The following is a 16654-nucleotide window of genomic DNA, read 5'->3' as shown; positions in this document are numbered from 1 at the left end:
TTCCACTAATGATTGAGTGGGGGTCCACAGAAGTCTAACCGTTAAGAAGCACTGCATTAGATCAATTTTTATCCTTGGTTTTACTGATCATACTTTGTATAAATAGTAAAAAACGTACACAAGAAAGTGTGATATTAAAAGTAGCCCTTTGGCTTTCAGTTATAAGGAGTTAATTGACAGGTTAAAGAAAAAGCTTGAGCTTAGAAGTTGCTTAAAAGAGAAGTGGCGTCCTACGTTATAGAACAGGCAAATTGTAAAAATGAAAATCGGTGCCATGGTCTTTAAAAAGTTAAGTAGGAAACTGACAAGCACATGCATAGCAGACCCACAGGCACAGGTCCAAATCTCAGCCTTAAAAAACCCTCGAGGCACGTCAAAGTGTTATGCCAGGATAGGATACCTAATTTTATACATGATTATCTATTCATGGAGGTGTGTCAAAATAATCTGAACTGGTTTTACCTTTGTAAAGCAGGGCTTGTTCAGTAATATAAATCACTTGGAACATGGTAGTGCTCGACTCAATGACCACACCACCCATCAACCTGTACATCTGGATTCGCAGAAAGAGGACAATAACCAGCTCTGCCCATGCCTTCCCTCTGGCAAATGGGGACGTCCTCTTCAAAAGCAAGTGCTGCAATCAAATTGCTGGACAGGCCGCGAATATCTTGCTCCATTTATACGCAAGGCATTTTGAAATCAGACCAAAATAAATAAAATTCCTATAAAAGCGATGCAGAAAAATGGAAATTACTACAGAACACAATTGGCAAAAGAGTTTAATTTTTTTATTATATATTAAAACAATACCCTTTCAGGTTTAAAGTTCCGCATAAATTATGCAAAAAAATACCCAGGGTAGTTCCCAATGTTTAGGTGGAGAGTAGCTCTTGCATAGGGCACCCTACAACACTAGCGACACTCTGAATATGCTCTTCTCAAATGTCTGTTTTTCTAACACAGTTTTTAAGAATAGGATTAGCATAGTGCCATCCACGCCGAGCTAGAAAGGGACAACGTCTTTTGTCATTTCTACAGCGAAGACTTTAAGCATAGGATTAACATAGTCCCACCCACGCAGAGTTGTATAATGACGAAAGTGTTTTATCACTCCAGGCACAGTATTACAGCTTTGGATTGGTACAATACCATCCAAGCCAACCTGGAATTAATAAAAGCAACCCCGACATGCGTTTCACTATCATTACAGCTCTTCAGCTGCATGGCTCCCCCCCTTATACCGGAGCCTTTAATGACCCCAGGCGACCGCATCCCCAGAGCTGGCTCACTTACTGTGTGCCGAGGAGCCACCCTCAGGACACAGATGCCTGCCTGGCGGGAGCATTTTTAAATCTCCTGCCAAAATAGGAGCAAACACCAATCCTACCCCCAGCTAGTGGGAGCTTTATAAACTTGTGTTCCGTTTCATTGCCCACACTGATGTGGGCAGGGAAACAAAGCTTACTGCTGCTGCCCGAAGGGAGCAGCATAAGTAGCTGCTCCCTCAGGACAAGAGCAATGCTGGCTCCTGCCCCATGAGGAGAGCCTAATGCGGCTGCGGGGGCCCTGGGGGTCCCCCTGTGCCCCCTACATGTGGTATCTCGGTGGGCACCAGGGCAGCCCTGGGGTATTGGGGCCCAAGAAGGCCCAGGGGCATAGGAAATGGGATCCCCAGGACCCAATGAAGCTTGGGGAGTGGTGGCATGTGGCCCTCTCCCCTTTCAAGTGCATTGGGCCCCCGGGGCCTGAGAAGGCCCTTGCTGTACTTTGACCTAGGGGATAGGGTTCCAGGGGCCCAAGAAGGTTCGGTGAGCGGCTGTGTGCCCCCCTTCCCCTTTTTTTAAATTGTATTTGGTCCGGGGGGATGGTGTCCCTAGGACCAATTAAGGGTTGATGAGGGGTGCTGCATGCCCCTCCCCTTAATATACAAGTTTTGGTCCCAGGGGACGGGGTCCCCTGGGACCCAAAGGACAATTTTACATTGCACATGCTAAAGACTGCGCCTGTGTGGGGTTAGCAGCCTGTCGGGGGGTTAGCGGCAAGCCTAGCAGTGGCCAACCCATTAACCCCACTGTGCACTGGAAAAGGCTAACTACAACTCGCGCCCCGTCATGCACTACTTACGACCTCCCATATTACAACACTCACGACATGTTCTGTGACATCACTGATGACCTCTCAAATTATGTCATTGATGACATCCCAGATTACATCCTTCAAGCTTCTCGTGTACACATTACTCTATGAAAGAGTATGGAATTAGAGGTCTGAAAGCAAGTTCAAAATAGCTCAGAATAATATGAATCATCCATAATGCCATCACACCAACAGATTCCTTAGGTACAGCAAGTTTGTGTTATGTGCAACATTGACCCTATACCATACATTTTATGGGTAGCAGAGTTCAAATCAACCACAGATAGACCCCCCCCCTACTGTACACGGTGTTCAATCTGTAAACAACTGTTCAGAAAAAGCCAAGTTCCTTCACATACGGAACCTGTTTCAGAATTCCATACTACAGACAGCCTTTATCTCCATCAAACCCTCAGTCACTGAATGTAATCAATCAGGGTGCTTGTTAGAAAAACACCCCCACACTGGAAGGGTGGTGGTGTTCTCCCAGACATACACTGTGGTAGTTTGGCTCGAGCGGTCGGGGGTCAGGCACCGTGCTAAGCATACGTCATACCCACACAATAACAATGCGTGCATCCGTTCCAAAAACGACACTACACCGTAAAAATTGTATTGAAAATATATCTCTTTATCTTCTTTTCTCTTAGTTGCTGATTAAATAAATAATAATGCAATCACAGTACACAAAGCTTTTCCTGTGGAAGGGTAAGTCAAATAAATACTATCTTAACGATTCAATAAATAAGGTAGATCATAAATAATCAAGGCATAAATATAAGTGCATTACATAACAGGCAATTAAATATTATGAGGCAATAAATACTGCGAGACAAATATTGTGCGACAATAAATACTGTGAAACAATAAATACTGTGAGGCAATAAATAGGATGAATACAATAAATACAGGACTCTCAATAAATAGTAAAAGCCAACAGTGACACTTGAAAATCAGTTCACATTCCTGAGGTACTATGGGATGATTTGACCCAATCCCAGCTTGTAGAGATTTGGATGACCTGAGGGGTGTACTATCTGGCTTGGACAAGGCTGAGGCCTAAACTGAGGTAGATCAAGGGGGTACCTAGAGATCTGGCTCTCCCACACTACACAACCCCTCTGTATTAGTCTCAGCTCACCCCTGGCACTATCAAGCTGGTTCTGGCACCTTTCTAGCCCCTAGGTTGGTCTCTTAGGGCTCCACAGGGCCTTAGGCGCCCTCTATTCCACTTACTGCCCTTTTTATGAAGTTCCGACGCCGCTGGAGTCGTGTCGACGCCGTGAGGTGGTTCCGGTTCGATGACGGTGGCCTCGGCTCAATGACAGTTCTTGTCGACGCCAGGAGGCGGTTCCGGTTCGAAGTCGGCGGCCTCGATTCGATGATGTCGGGCGGTCTTGGCTCGATGTCGACTTCGGGCGGCTCCGGTTTGATGACGTCGGGCGGCCTTGGCTCGATGTCGACTTCCGGCGGCTCCGGAGTGCGATCTCCACTCCCGACCTCCGGCACGATTCTCTTCAGGTTCCGGCGACTCCGGAGTGCGACCTCCACTCCCGACCTCCGGCACGATTCTCTTCAGGTTCCGGCGACTCCGGAGGGCGGACTTCACTCCCCCGTCGACGCCGCACACTCGACCTCAGGTGACTTCCTCCTCGACCTCTGGTGTCTCCGCGACCTCCGTCGGCGCCCTCTCTCGACCTCTGGCGGCTCCGGGTACGACGTCTGCTTTCCAGTCAGCGCCGCTTCTCCACCTCGGGCTCCAGGTCTCTAGGCTTCTCGACGTCGGACTTCAGGAAGTTACCAGTAACCAGGTCAGGAACTTGCTGTTCTTTACTTTTAAGGCCTGTTCCGGCTGTCCAGGTCCTTAAGATGGTTTTTCTTGCTTTCTCCCACACAGGGCTCCAGGCTGGGCTCAGTCAGCAGGGACTAGTATCAAGGGTGGGTTTCTGGACCCCACTCCAGGCACAAGTTTCCACCCCTGTTGCCTCACTCCTTCCTCCTTCAGTTCTGTGCTCCTCTCTCTTCACCAGTCAGGTGCCAACTGCCAACTCCAACTGCCAACTCTGACTTAGCTTCCCAACATTCTAAACCGCCTCCAACTGTCACAGGGTTCCAGAATGTTGCAGAAGGTTCTAGTAGGTTCCAGTGGGTTCTGATGATGTCACAGGTGGCCTCCATTTTGTGCTCCAGGCCCTCAGACAGAAGTTCCAGGGGTAGATAAAATGGCTCCCTGAATCTGCATCAATACTAAAAAGTCTGGTGGTTCCCAAAAAGGAAAAATTCTAACAGGGTTTGAGGCAAAAGTGGGACAAAATAAATAATGATGAGGAGGGACCACCCAAAGGGCTGACAGGTCTAACAGTGCTTATAAAGCATGACTACTCACCAGCAAGGGCCTCAAGGCACTGAGGGGGGTGATAGATCTGCGATTTAGTTGAAGAGCCAGATCTTGAGGTCCTTCCTGAATTGCAGCAGGGATGGCAATTGCCTGAGGTGACTAGGCAGGGAGTTCCAGGTCTTTGCAGCAAAGTAGGAGAAGGATCTTCCTCCAGCCTTGATCTTGTGGATCCGTGGAATAGTGGCCAGGGCCAGTTTGGGCTGAGTGGAGATGACTGATGGAAGTGTAGAAGGAGAGGCGGTGGTTGAGGTATGCAAGTCGAACATTTTGTAGGGGTTTGTAGGTGTGCTGGAGGAGCTGGAGGATAATTCTTTTAGCTAGTGAAGGTCTCTCACGTGGGCGGTGATGTGACTGCGGCGTGGGACGTTTAGGCTGAGTCTCGCTGAGGAATCCTGGATGTTCTGCAGTTTCTTTTGGGAGTTTCTGCGTGGTGCCGTAGTCTAGTTAGCTGCTGACGAGCGAATGGGTGACCATTTTTCTGGAATCCGTGGGGATCCACGCGAGCTTATGAATCAGGTGGAGCATGTGGAAGCAGGCCGAGGAAAATGCATTGATTTGGCGGTTCATTGAGAGAAAGGAGTCCAGGATGATGCAGAGGTTACGTGCGTTGTCTGTGGGTAAGAGCGGGAGGGGTTCCAAGCGCAGTGGGCCACCAGGAGTCATCCCAGATAGAGGGGGTGGAGCTCAGAGTGAGGACTTCGGCCTTGTCAGAGTTAAGTTTGAGGCAGCTGTCCTTCATCGAGGTGGCGGCTGCATTCATCAAGTTATGGAAGTTGCTCATGGCGGCAGTGGGCTCGCCTGTGAGGAAGAGAAGCAGCTGGTTGTCGTCAGCTTAGGAGATGATGTTCAGTCCGTGGCTTCAGACGATGGCTGCAAGCGGGGCTATGTAGATGTTAAAGAGGGTGAGGCTCAGGGAGGATCCCCGAGGCACTCTGCAGCTGATGGGTTTGGAGCTGAAAGGTGGAAGCCTGACTTTGTGTTCGGCTGGTGAGGAAGGGGCAGATTCATTCTAGGGATTTGTTGCAGATGCTGGCGTCATGGAGTCTTGCAAAGAGGGTGTGGAGGGAGACTGTCGAAGGCAGCTGAGAGGTCCAGGAGGATGAGGGCAGCAGTTTCGCCTCCATCAAGGGAGGGCGTGGATGTTACCTGTAGCGGTGAGGAGAGAGGTCTTGGTGCTGTGGTTGGTTCCGAAGCCAGATTGGGAGAGTTCCAGGATGTGGTTCATTTAGATGAACTCCGAGTTGGGCGTTGATGGCTTTCTCAATGACTTTGGCTGGGAAGGGAAACAAAGAGATGGGTCTGTAGTTCTTGAGATCAGTCGGGTAGGCAGAGAGTTTCTTCAGCAGGGGGTTGATCTCTGCATGCTTACAGTCTTCTAGAAAAGTGGCGGACTCGATGGAGCAGTTGATGGTGTTGCAGAGTTCGGATGCGATGGAGGCGCCAGCACTGTTGAAGATGTGGTAACGGCAGGAATCCAGAGTGGATGCTCTTCATGATCCTGAGGGAATCTTCACAGGTGAGGGTGGTCCACTGGGGCAAAGTCTATTGGGGTCTGTAGCAATTGGGTGAGGTGGTTGCGGTGGGGGGTGGATGGGTCTTGGGTTGTGAAGCTGTAGTAGATCTCCTTGATCTTTCGGTGAAAGAAGGTGGCAAAGTTGTTGCAGAGGTCTACGAGAAGGTCTGATGTCTGTCTTGGGTATGGCAAATTCTTTGACCACGGTGAAGAGTTCTTTGCTGTTGTGTGGGTTGGCATTGATGCGTTCCTGGATGGCCGCTTTCTTTGTTGTTCTGATGAGGTGGTGGTGTGCGGTGACGGCGGATTTGAAGACTGCGTGGTCTGCTATGATCTTGCTGCTCCTCCATCTTTTCTCAAGCCATCTGCAGGTGCGCCTGGACTCTTGGAGGATGGGGGAGAACCAGCTGGCTTTCTTGGAGCGCTGCTTGTCTGAGGGTTTCCTAAGGGGAGCCAGTGTGTTGGCGCAGTTAGAGTTCCAGAGGTGGTGGTTGCTTGCTGAGGTGTTGGCCGTGCGATTGGTAGCTCTGGTGTGTAGAGGCCGGCAAAGGTGCAGTTGCAGCAGGTGAACGGGCCTTGGATGCTCTTCGGTGACATGAGGTGGCAGGTACTGGATCATCCGGTGTTGAGGGAGTGGAGGGTGCTGGAGTTGTATCGGTGGATGGTCTGGGGACCATGGTCCGTGGTGCTGGGCACAGTCCAGGTACGGACGGGCGCAGACGGGCTTGCCACAGCCACCATTAAGTAGTGTTTGGGAAGGGCTAGACAGCTGGGAGGCGGGAAGTGGGTAAACTGTGCTGGAGATGGAAGGGGCCGCGGGGGCTGATTATCGGTAAGGACAAGAAAAGAGGAAAACAGTGCAAGAGGAGAAATAAGAGAAAGTGAAAGAAATAATAGATCAAAAAAGCAAAAAAAAGATAAAAAGGAAGGTGAAAAAAGACATGGGGAGCAAAAAGGTAGAAAGCAGAGAAACAGGGGCAGAGATGTTCCCCACTAGACCACCATGGCTCGGGGCCTCGAACACAGGACCTGGAGGGGTCAGAGGACAACAGTTACCAGACAAAGCTGTGCGGCGTGGGAATCAAGTTACTGACAGAATAAATTCAAAGTAAGTTCAAAATGGTTCAGAATAATATGAATCATCCAGAATACCATCACACATACAAATCCCTTAGGTGTAGCACACTTGTGTTATGTGCAACATTTACCCTATTCCATGCACTTCACAGGTAGCAGAGTTCAAATTAACAATCGATCCCCTACTGCACACAGTGTTTAATCTGTATACAACTGTTCAGAGAAAAATAAGTTCCTTCACATATGAAACTTGTTTCAGAACCAATTCCCTACTACGGACAGCCATTATTCTTCATCAAACTTTCAGTCACAGACCTTCTAGTGAGAAATTAATTGGATATGAGTGGAAAAGTGGGCATTGTAAATGGAATTTACACGATGGAGAGAGTTTACTTTGTTACACACTGTTGTAGATAGTTAAACTCGTGAGAAATACACCACAGAATATTAAAAATTATTTAGTAAGAACAGTGTTCATTCTATGCTAAACTTGTCCAAATAGATTTTAAATACTCATGATCTGCAGATGAATAAGGGAATACTATGTTCAGCATTCATACTGTGGTGAAAACCTTACAGATCTACATGCCTGTTAAGCTTCAAAAGATGGGCTATGTGTTTGTACCTGGTGCACAGTCTAGGTTATGTTGAAATGGACATGCTAAGACAAATCAGTCTAAAAACTCTAGGCTGCTTTCAATACTTAGTATCTACTACAAAGAATCTTTGCTCTGTTGGAATCTTTTTGCAGAATCAAATTACTGGTGTGGAACATGCTGTGCACAAGCAGTCAACTGTAATCTGCACACAGTTAATCTTCTATACAAAGATTTATAATGTACTTAAAACATCTACGTATCCATAATGCATTAGGGCACTGTTGGTTTTGTTTGTACAAATATATATTATATACATACATATATTTATTTATGGATTTATATCGCGCTAGAATCGACTCTTGCATAAGAGTATCTCTGCGCACAGAAAAAGAAGGAGAGTGAAAAGTTGGCAGCTACAGGAGACGGAAGGAAACAGCTCAGCACAATACAGCGTATAGAACTGAAACGGTTGATGAATTACTAAAATAGAAACGTTTTGAGATTTTTCCTAAAAACCAAGAATTCAGAACATTGCCTTAGCTCAAGAGGAAGTTTATTCCATAGTGTCGGGCCTACCACAGACAAGGCTTTCCCACCTTGTCTGCTCCTCTTGATGGTAGGTACTTTAAGTCGAAGTTGGCTACTGGACCTAAGAAGCCGAGTGGGATTATAGGGAGTGAATTTGTCTTTCCAATAGGAGGGTCCAGAGCCATGTATGGTTCTATGGATAAGACAACAGGTCTTAAACGTAATCCTTTTACAAACTGGGAGCCAATGTAATTTGTCCAGGAGTGGTTTAGAAGGTGTTCTTGGGGGGCATTCAGCACGAGTCTTGCCGCGGTGTTTTGTATCACCTGGAGTTTTGCTAGGACTCCCTGGTTGGCTGACAGCAGGAGTCCATTGCAGTAATCCAGGCGACTCAACACTAGTGCCTGAACCAAAGTTTTTCTAGTGGAATCAGGTAATAGTGGAAACACTTTGCGTAAGAGTCCAATAACATGAAAGCATTGGCCGATAACCCAGTTGCCATGTTGTTTATAGGTGAGCTCACGATCAAGACGGACCCAATTTGGGTTCAGGTACTTGACCAAGCTCACATGGCCACCACTCTGAAGTCCACAGATTTCTAACCTCCCCAAAAAGCATTACTTCGGTCTTATTTACGTTGCATTGGAGGTAGTTAGATTTCATCCAATTTGCAACAGCTTTCATGCCATCTGAGAAAGCCACCCTCACTTCGTCTGTAAGATGTTTAAAAGGGAATAGGAGCTGCGTATCGTCAGCATAGGAGACAGGGACAAACCCAAAGTCTCTCAATATGCTGGCCAGAGGTGCCACATAGATGTTGAACAAGGTAGGGCTTAGACAAGAGCCCTTTGGCACCCCCTTGGTGATATGAGTTTCTGTCGACCGAAATGTGCCCATGTTGACAGTTTGGGTGCGGTCAGACAGAAAACTCTTTAGCCAGGTTAACGCTGTGCTCTCAATTCCAATTGCGGTCAGACGTTCGATTAAGATATTGTGAGATATTGTATCGAACGCCGCCGATAAATCCAACAGTACCAGGATCGCCGAATACCCTCGATCCTGATACATGTGAAGGTCATCGGTCACCGATAGCAGAGCGGATTCCGTACTGTGTCTGTGTCTAAAGCCAAACTGAGAACTGTCAAGCTTGCCAAACTGTTCTATGTACTGTGAAACCTGCTTGTTAACATGTTTCTCTATAACCTTCCCTAAAAAAGGGAGTAGTGAGATAGGCCTCAGATTGGATAAGTCAGTCCAGGGAATGGAAGAGTTTTTCCTAATGGGCCTTACCAGCGCTTTTTTCCATTCCCTGGGAACTTGCCCCTCAGTCAGGGAAAGGTTAATGAGACTTTGAATCTGTGGACTCATACTTTCCTACAATCGGGAAAATTCTGGCTGGAATAATATCTGAGGGACTTCCGCTTTTAATCTGACCCAGATAACATTCTGTATCAATCAAGGCGATAGGGGAAAAGGATTGCAGATGCGTGATTCCTATCTCTTTTTCCTTTTCCACAGGTGATAGTGTATCATGAATGATGGGTAGATAGGAATTTAAAATATCGTCATGAATCTTATTTATTTTATTTGTAAAAAACTGAGCAACTTCATTACAAAGTTGTTGTGAAGCTAATTCAAGAGTTTCACAAGCTGCTGGTTTCACAAATGAGTGTAAAGTTTGATATAAGATCCTGGGGGTATTTCCTGCAGCTAAAAGAAGGGCCTGTATGTGGGATTTCCGGGCATTACGAATTTCCTTGTGATACTTAGAAAGAGCTGCCCAAAAATGATTCTTATCCATGTTGTCATGGGTCAATCTCCACACCTTTTCTAGTTTCCTCGCCTGCTGTTTAAGAGATCTCAGGTGTTCCGTAAACCATACCTCTTGTTTACGAGCTAGACGAGGTTTATAGGTTTTCATAGGAGCAATCCTGTTTACCACCTGGAGTAACGCCCGATTATAACGGTCCAATGCTTTATCAACATTCTCTCCAGGAAAAATGGGGCATCCAGCAAAGTGTTCCTGAAATATTTCTGGAGTAATCTTGTGCCATGGTCTACGCCTAGTGGGAAGGGCTTGTGCCTGAGGGGGGGCTTTACCTGAATGTAAGGTAAAAAATTCCAAGACAAAGTGATCTGTCCAATTGACCTGAGTGGAAGAGCCACATAGCAGGGTATTAGGTTTGTTTGAGAAGATGAGATCCAAAGTACGTCCTGCCAAGTGAGTAGGACCAGTATTCATTAAAGTTAATCCCAACACGGACATGTCAGTTAGTAAAGATTGTGCCTCGGCATCATCCTTGAGGTCACAGTGCATGTTAAAGTCTCCTAAAAGTAAAAACTCGTTCTCAGTGTCAATGTGTCTGGCCAGTATCTCCAGCAACAAGATGTTAAAGCTGGTATAAGGTCCGGGAGGTCGATAAACCAGTGCCCCTTTATAGCAAATATTCTTGGAAAAGCTGATTTTGAATACAAGAATTTCTAAGTCTACTTCACTTTTTCTTGCTGGACGGCACAGAATGAACTTGAGAGCACTCTCAGGCAAGTTTCTTTACTATTTCAGCATACGAGTACAAGAATTGCGACCCACCGCAGTTCGGTCTGCCCTCAGACCTTGATGACCGGCTGTTCTGCCAACATCTGCCAACATCACTGTTAGTGCATTTATATTTATTTCCCGTCACCCCCCATTTTTGCTCAATTCCTGTTACCGCAAAGTATTCTGGTTATTGTAGTCCACTTTGAATTAAAACATTTTAAGAGCAAAAGTGCAATTTGTGCAAATCATGCAGTTGTAAAGTGCCTGTTATTGTGACTGTGCAAAACTGCTTATAATTTAATGTAAAAAGTGCAGAGTTCTTAAAACTTGGGAGGAATAAATGTATTTGTATTTCAAACAATACTTTCTTACAATTGTAATTTTTTGGATTTCTTTGATTAATGTTATTCACATTTTGAATCAGAGCGTGTTCAATCATGCCCACTGGTGGGCAACTTTCAGCAGTTCAGGCACATCCTCTCTTGACACAAACAAATTAGGTTTGGCTGTGTTCTTTATATAGATCGATATCTATATCTATATATCTCTATATCTCTATATCTCTATATCTCTATATCTCTCTATATATCTCTATATCTCTCTATATATCTCTATATATCTCTATATATCTCTATATATCTCTATATATCTCTATATATCTCTATATATCTATATCTCTATATCTCTATCTCTATCTCTATATCTCTATCTCTATATCTCTATCTCTATATATCTCTATCTATATATCTATATATCTATCTCTATCTCCATCTCTATCTATATATACACACACACACACACACACACACACACACACTCCTAATTTAACTAAAACTCGTGCCCCAGCCATGCACAGTTTTATCAATAATTTTGCAACAAATGTTGCACTGATATGATCAATAATGTCATAAAAGATGTCATGAGTGTTGTAATATGTGGGGTAATTAGTAGTGCATGGCAAGGGCACAAGTTATAGTTACCTTAGGGCACAGGTTATAGTTTCAGATAACTCTAGCCATAAGTGCAATTTTACTCTCCCTACACCATCTTCTTTCCTCACCCTGGTAAAGGTTTTTCTCCTTTTCTTGTCAGGAGTAAATTTCCAACAAAAGCTTGGTGAGGAGTTGGTGAATACCCATCACCAGGTTAGTTTGCAGGTGTGCACAATCTCAACTGCCATTCGAACCCTGGAGCTACCGCTTCTTGCTTACATGCCCCTGCATGTAGATTTGAAAAAAGGTAGTAAAATCAGAGCTTTGCTGAAATCCAAACCCTTATACAATATGAGGCGTAACAGAAGAAATACAGTCCATTATCAGAGCTCCGTTCTAATGATCCCTTAATTTGTCACCTTACTGGATGGCATCAAAAGGGACAGGTGAATTGTTTTTCTTTTAAGTAGTTTTCTGAATGATCTTCCTGCAGACAAGTAGATAGTTTAGAAAATTACACACTTTGCAGATGCAAGGGTTGCTAGTTAGGTAGGTGTGTGTTAGAATGTTACATAGATTGGATCCAAAAAAGTTGATGGAAGGAGATGGAAAAAGCACCACTGCTGTGGTGTATCACAGTGGACCAAGTGGGTCAGAAGACAATTTATTCTGAGGAAATACTGATGCTTATATAGTGGGGCATTTTCCTTTTGGTTGTATAGAGGAGTCCTAGAATCATTAACTGTTTTAAAGAATACCGCCATGGGTTTAATTTGTCATTGATAACCCAGAGTGCCTAGACATCTTCCAGACCGAATTGGATCTCTTCCTGTTCAGTTTGCATGTGGAAATGGAGAAATTACATTGATCCTGGTGTGGACCTCCACACAAGGGGTTCACATACTTTACAGGGAGGTCCAAGCATGCAAGGCATGTAACTGTGGTCGACAGCTCCCCCCCCCCCCCACCCCAATGATGACAGTTGGGTGGCAGTGACCAACTAGATGTGTCTGGCCACTAAATTGCGTCAAGTAATCAAATATAAATGCTTCACTATGAAATCAATGTTGGACTGTGAGGTAGTGCACTGGCCACATAGTGATTTAAAGTGTATTAAATCGGTGCTCTGAGCGGCAAGGAGATGACAAGGCAGATGAAAGTAAATTTATTTAAATAAATAAGTAAAGATTGCTTTAAGAATGTATGCTTTGTGTAGTACACCATGATTCACATTTCAAATCCACAAGCAAAAATGTGCTCTTAAGTTATTCAGGACACTCCGTGCAGATTCACAGCTCAACTCCTCAATTCAAAGATGGTTACAGCAAAGCATGTGACCAGATACCATGCAGAGCAAGGTTGAACAATGAAGCTCTTAGTAAGGACATAGTTGAAGAAATCCTTTAGGAGAGAGTGGAGTGCTTCAAAGTATATCGTCATTAGGAGTAAGCTTTTAGCTGCATCCGGGGTCGAATGGCAAACTATGCCATCTGGGCGGCAAATGGGTCATGTTGTCGGGATCTGTAAATAATCACCAAGACCACAGCACACATTTGGGAAACCTCAAGCAGGTAGGTCGCTCACCATCAGGATAACAATACGATTAATATATGTTATGTATGCTTTTGGACAGGAGTCAAAGCAACTTCGCTTTTCTTACATTCGTTAAATAAAACGACTATTTCCATTTCTATGAGATTACACTTGGGTTATTAACATGCAAGTGAAGGCCTGCATTAGTATTTAGTGTTGGTTCTGCTCCAATAAGCTTGTCTGAGATTCCTTCAATGAGTACGGTGACCCAAATACATTTGTGGGGACTTTCATCCTTTGAGTCTCGCACACCCTAGTATCTCCCCCAAACTGGACAGTTTGCTCCTTAGTCAATCATTTGCAGCCCTCAAAGAGAAAGGAATACCATCAAAAACTGTTTCATCGCTTCTATGGGCTCTTCAATGTGTGTTGAGGCTTTCCTCCGACGTGATTTGTTAGTTATTGCCAGAGCAGATGATTCCATTACATCCCACAGGACATCACTGCCCACACTGGACTCGCAAACACGGTGCCTAGAGTTGCAACCACAATCCAAGGTAGAAAGTAATAATTCTTCTAGCCGAGTATTTTTTTTAAGTAATTTATTTTTTCAGATGTGTTTGTCAAATCAGTTGGATGAGGAGAACCCAGTAGGTACTTATGTAAAATGAAAAGCAGCCCTAAAACAGCAGTATCCTGCAAAAAAACCCAACGCAAACACCATTAAGCAAGTTTCAGAGACCAATGTTTCCAAAGATGCAAAAAACGCAAAAAAGTGGAGATGCAGTGGATTCTGTGCCAATGGGGTACTTTTATGTGCAGACCAAAATGTAGTTTTAAGATGCAATACCCCCATTTAAGTATTTCCTGACCAAAAAAACACAACAAAATACACTGTGTCTGGTACTTTAATGTGGACTAACTAATTTGCTGGTGTTAATGAAGCAGCATGTACACTTCTCTCCCAAGCAAAGGAAGTCTGCTTGCTGGTGAATAGTTGTGATCAGTGTTATAGACACAAAATGTGGCTGCCGAAGAGGACAACCATGTCCATTCAGTCACCATATGCTGCGTTTTGGCACAGACTATACGTCTAGCAAGTCTCAACCACTCCTGATTAGAGCGGTTGATGTACTCAACATTTTCAATAAAATAATAGGTTCTATTGCTACTCCAGAAGTTCTCCTCCGCCTTCCCTCGATATCACCTTGCTCAGTTTGTACATTTTCAGATTTTAATGAATTCTCATAGGGGCAGTTCACGCTGAAACCATACGCCATTCCTGTGATCTCTCAACTGCATTCTCAGGCGATCCCTGGGACCCAACAATTCTGAACTCCCAACACCTCTTATTCCACAACTCAGGCCCTCATTGAGGTTTTAAAGGAAACTGAAAAATACTGATGCTCAATGAGCACTTCAGCCAGCAGTGGATTTGTTCTGTCGTAGGATGTTAAGATTCCACCTGGATACAATCCAGTGACTGGCTAAAAGTAGTACTGAATAGTGCTTATGTAGGTATACTTTCGTTCTAAATGCCATGGGACTTGTCAAAGATGCTGCTGTATTCTATAAAATCATCCAAATTGGAAACCCATTACCTTTTGTAATGTGCGACCAAATCTTAAAGCTTCTTCTGACCTCTTAGAAAATCCCCAGTGGGCATTTGTTCAAGCTCCGGCAAATGCCTCACAGAAATACACATAGGAGACAACCCCTTTAAGGGCGAAGCCTACCAGACAACGCAGCTGTCTGATTTGCTAAAGACATCTTGGGAACATTTGGGAAGCTTCCCCGGGAATACATTTATATGTTGATTACCATTGGCTTTGTGATTCATAACTCACATGAGCTTGCTTTCTATTTGCTGGCTTTAGTTGTTTTAGGCTGTCCAGCTTGAGTTCATCCCTCTTGTGGAGCATACCCCATTTACTGAATTCTTCCAGCAGTGCTCGCGTTCTGTAAACAGACCTTTAAATCTTGTCACATTTGCTCACCATTCAAAGACAAAAAACAAAAGCCAGGCTCGGTCTTCTTTCTCGGACTTTAAAGTGAGAGTATTTATGTGACAATCATTCGGGCTATTGGAGGAGGGGGGTGCTGGAGTTAGGCTGTACAATGTTATTTTGCTAGGAGACATTTAAATGTCTATAAATGAACTGTGCCGATATTTTAGAATATATCAGAATTAGGAAAACACAAATTAAGCACATTTTTGGCAATTCTGAAGTATTGTGGAAAAATATTTTCATGTGATCAAATCAATACATTAGGTGATGATATTTCCACACTATCGTTTTCTACACATTATCTTTTTCTACACATTATTTTTATTAGTAAAACTGTATGTCTGCAAATGTAATGGTTATTTCAATTGAAAATGTGATCCCAATCCACTGTACACCACTGCACTCTACTATGAAACAATCTGCTCCATGACATTTCACTATACCCTCCTTTACTCCATGCTGAACAGCAGCCACGTTGGTGTACAACATGGCTAAGACACATTGGCAAAGCCAAAAGCTCTTGCATAGACGAGACCTGGCTTTGCCAATGCTGGTTTGATACTCCTGCCATATGCAGCCCAACATTTCTCCTCTTAATCACAGACCTGTCACAGTGCCTAACCACTATAAGGTCATCAGTGGTCTAAATCAACATATTGCCCCCATTATTCTACCTCAGTTGTAAAAGCCAACTTTAGTTGCCAGAAACGCAGTCTTGGGCTCTAAATACGTGGTTCAAGGTAGATTGCAGGTAGGTAGGTGGGTAGGTAGGTAGGCATGTATGAGGCAGGCAACATGATGCACGTATTTCATAAACATTTTCTGAAGCGAAATGTTCCACATTGGTGTTCTTACCTGGAGCTGTTCAGAATATGATGCTGCTTGTTTTTGCGGGGGTTGAACAATACTACGACACACCTAGTGGGGGGAAAAAACAAGAACAACAAAACAGAAAAAGTTAAAGCCTTTCGCTGTAGGGTTTAAAATGAACTAAAAAAAAACTAACAAGAAAAACAGGCTTAATGGGACATGCTAAACTGACGAGACCCACGGCTGGTGCCAAAGTCGTGTCTTTACAAGCTCCCATCCGAATAGGAGCATGCCGTGGCATCAGGGGCTCATTTCCTTGGATTATTTTCCAGGTTACTAATGCAAGCATCAAAAAACAACCTCTGCATTTACCTATAAAACAGTGTCACTTGCATAAGCACTTTGCAACATACATGCAACATTTGAAACAGGGGTGGAACCCAATGCGAAGTTTCATCACTCTTTGAAATGCCCCCAATCAGGATACAGGATTGCAATGTGCCCGGCATTAAAATAACCCTGCACAATCAGCCAGAAAAACAGCCTTCTTACAGAATGCTAAATGTAAAGGGTAGGC

General features: G+C 44.5%; 1 protein-coding gene across 3 annotated transcripts in view; it reads right to left on the bottom strand.

The window, feature by feature from the left end:
• Window positions 1–16654, bottom strand: part of MAPKBP1 (mitogen-activated protein kinase binding protein 1) — a 953926-nt gene that overhangs the window by 539856 nt on the left and 397416 nt on the right. For all 3 annotated transcript variants that reach the window (XM_085627077.1, XM_085627078.1, XM_085627079.1), the window contains exon 4: window positions 16123–16185. In XM_085627077.1, the coding sequence (XP_085483203.1) occupies window positions 16123–16185 (63 nt within the window). The remainder of the gene's footprint in view (window positions 1–16122; window positions 16186–16654) is intronic.

Source organism: Triturus cristatus, chromosome 9 (assembly GCF_964204655.1).
Source record: "Triturus cristatus chromosome 9, aTriCri1.1, whole genome shotgun sequence".
Taxonomy (NCBI): Eukaryota; Metazoa; Chordata; class Amphibia; order Caudata; family Salamandridae; genus Triturus; species Triturus cristatus.
Note: the sequence above shows the minus strand (reverse complement) of the source record. Positions and strands in the feature narration are given on the sequence as shown.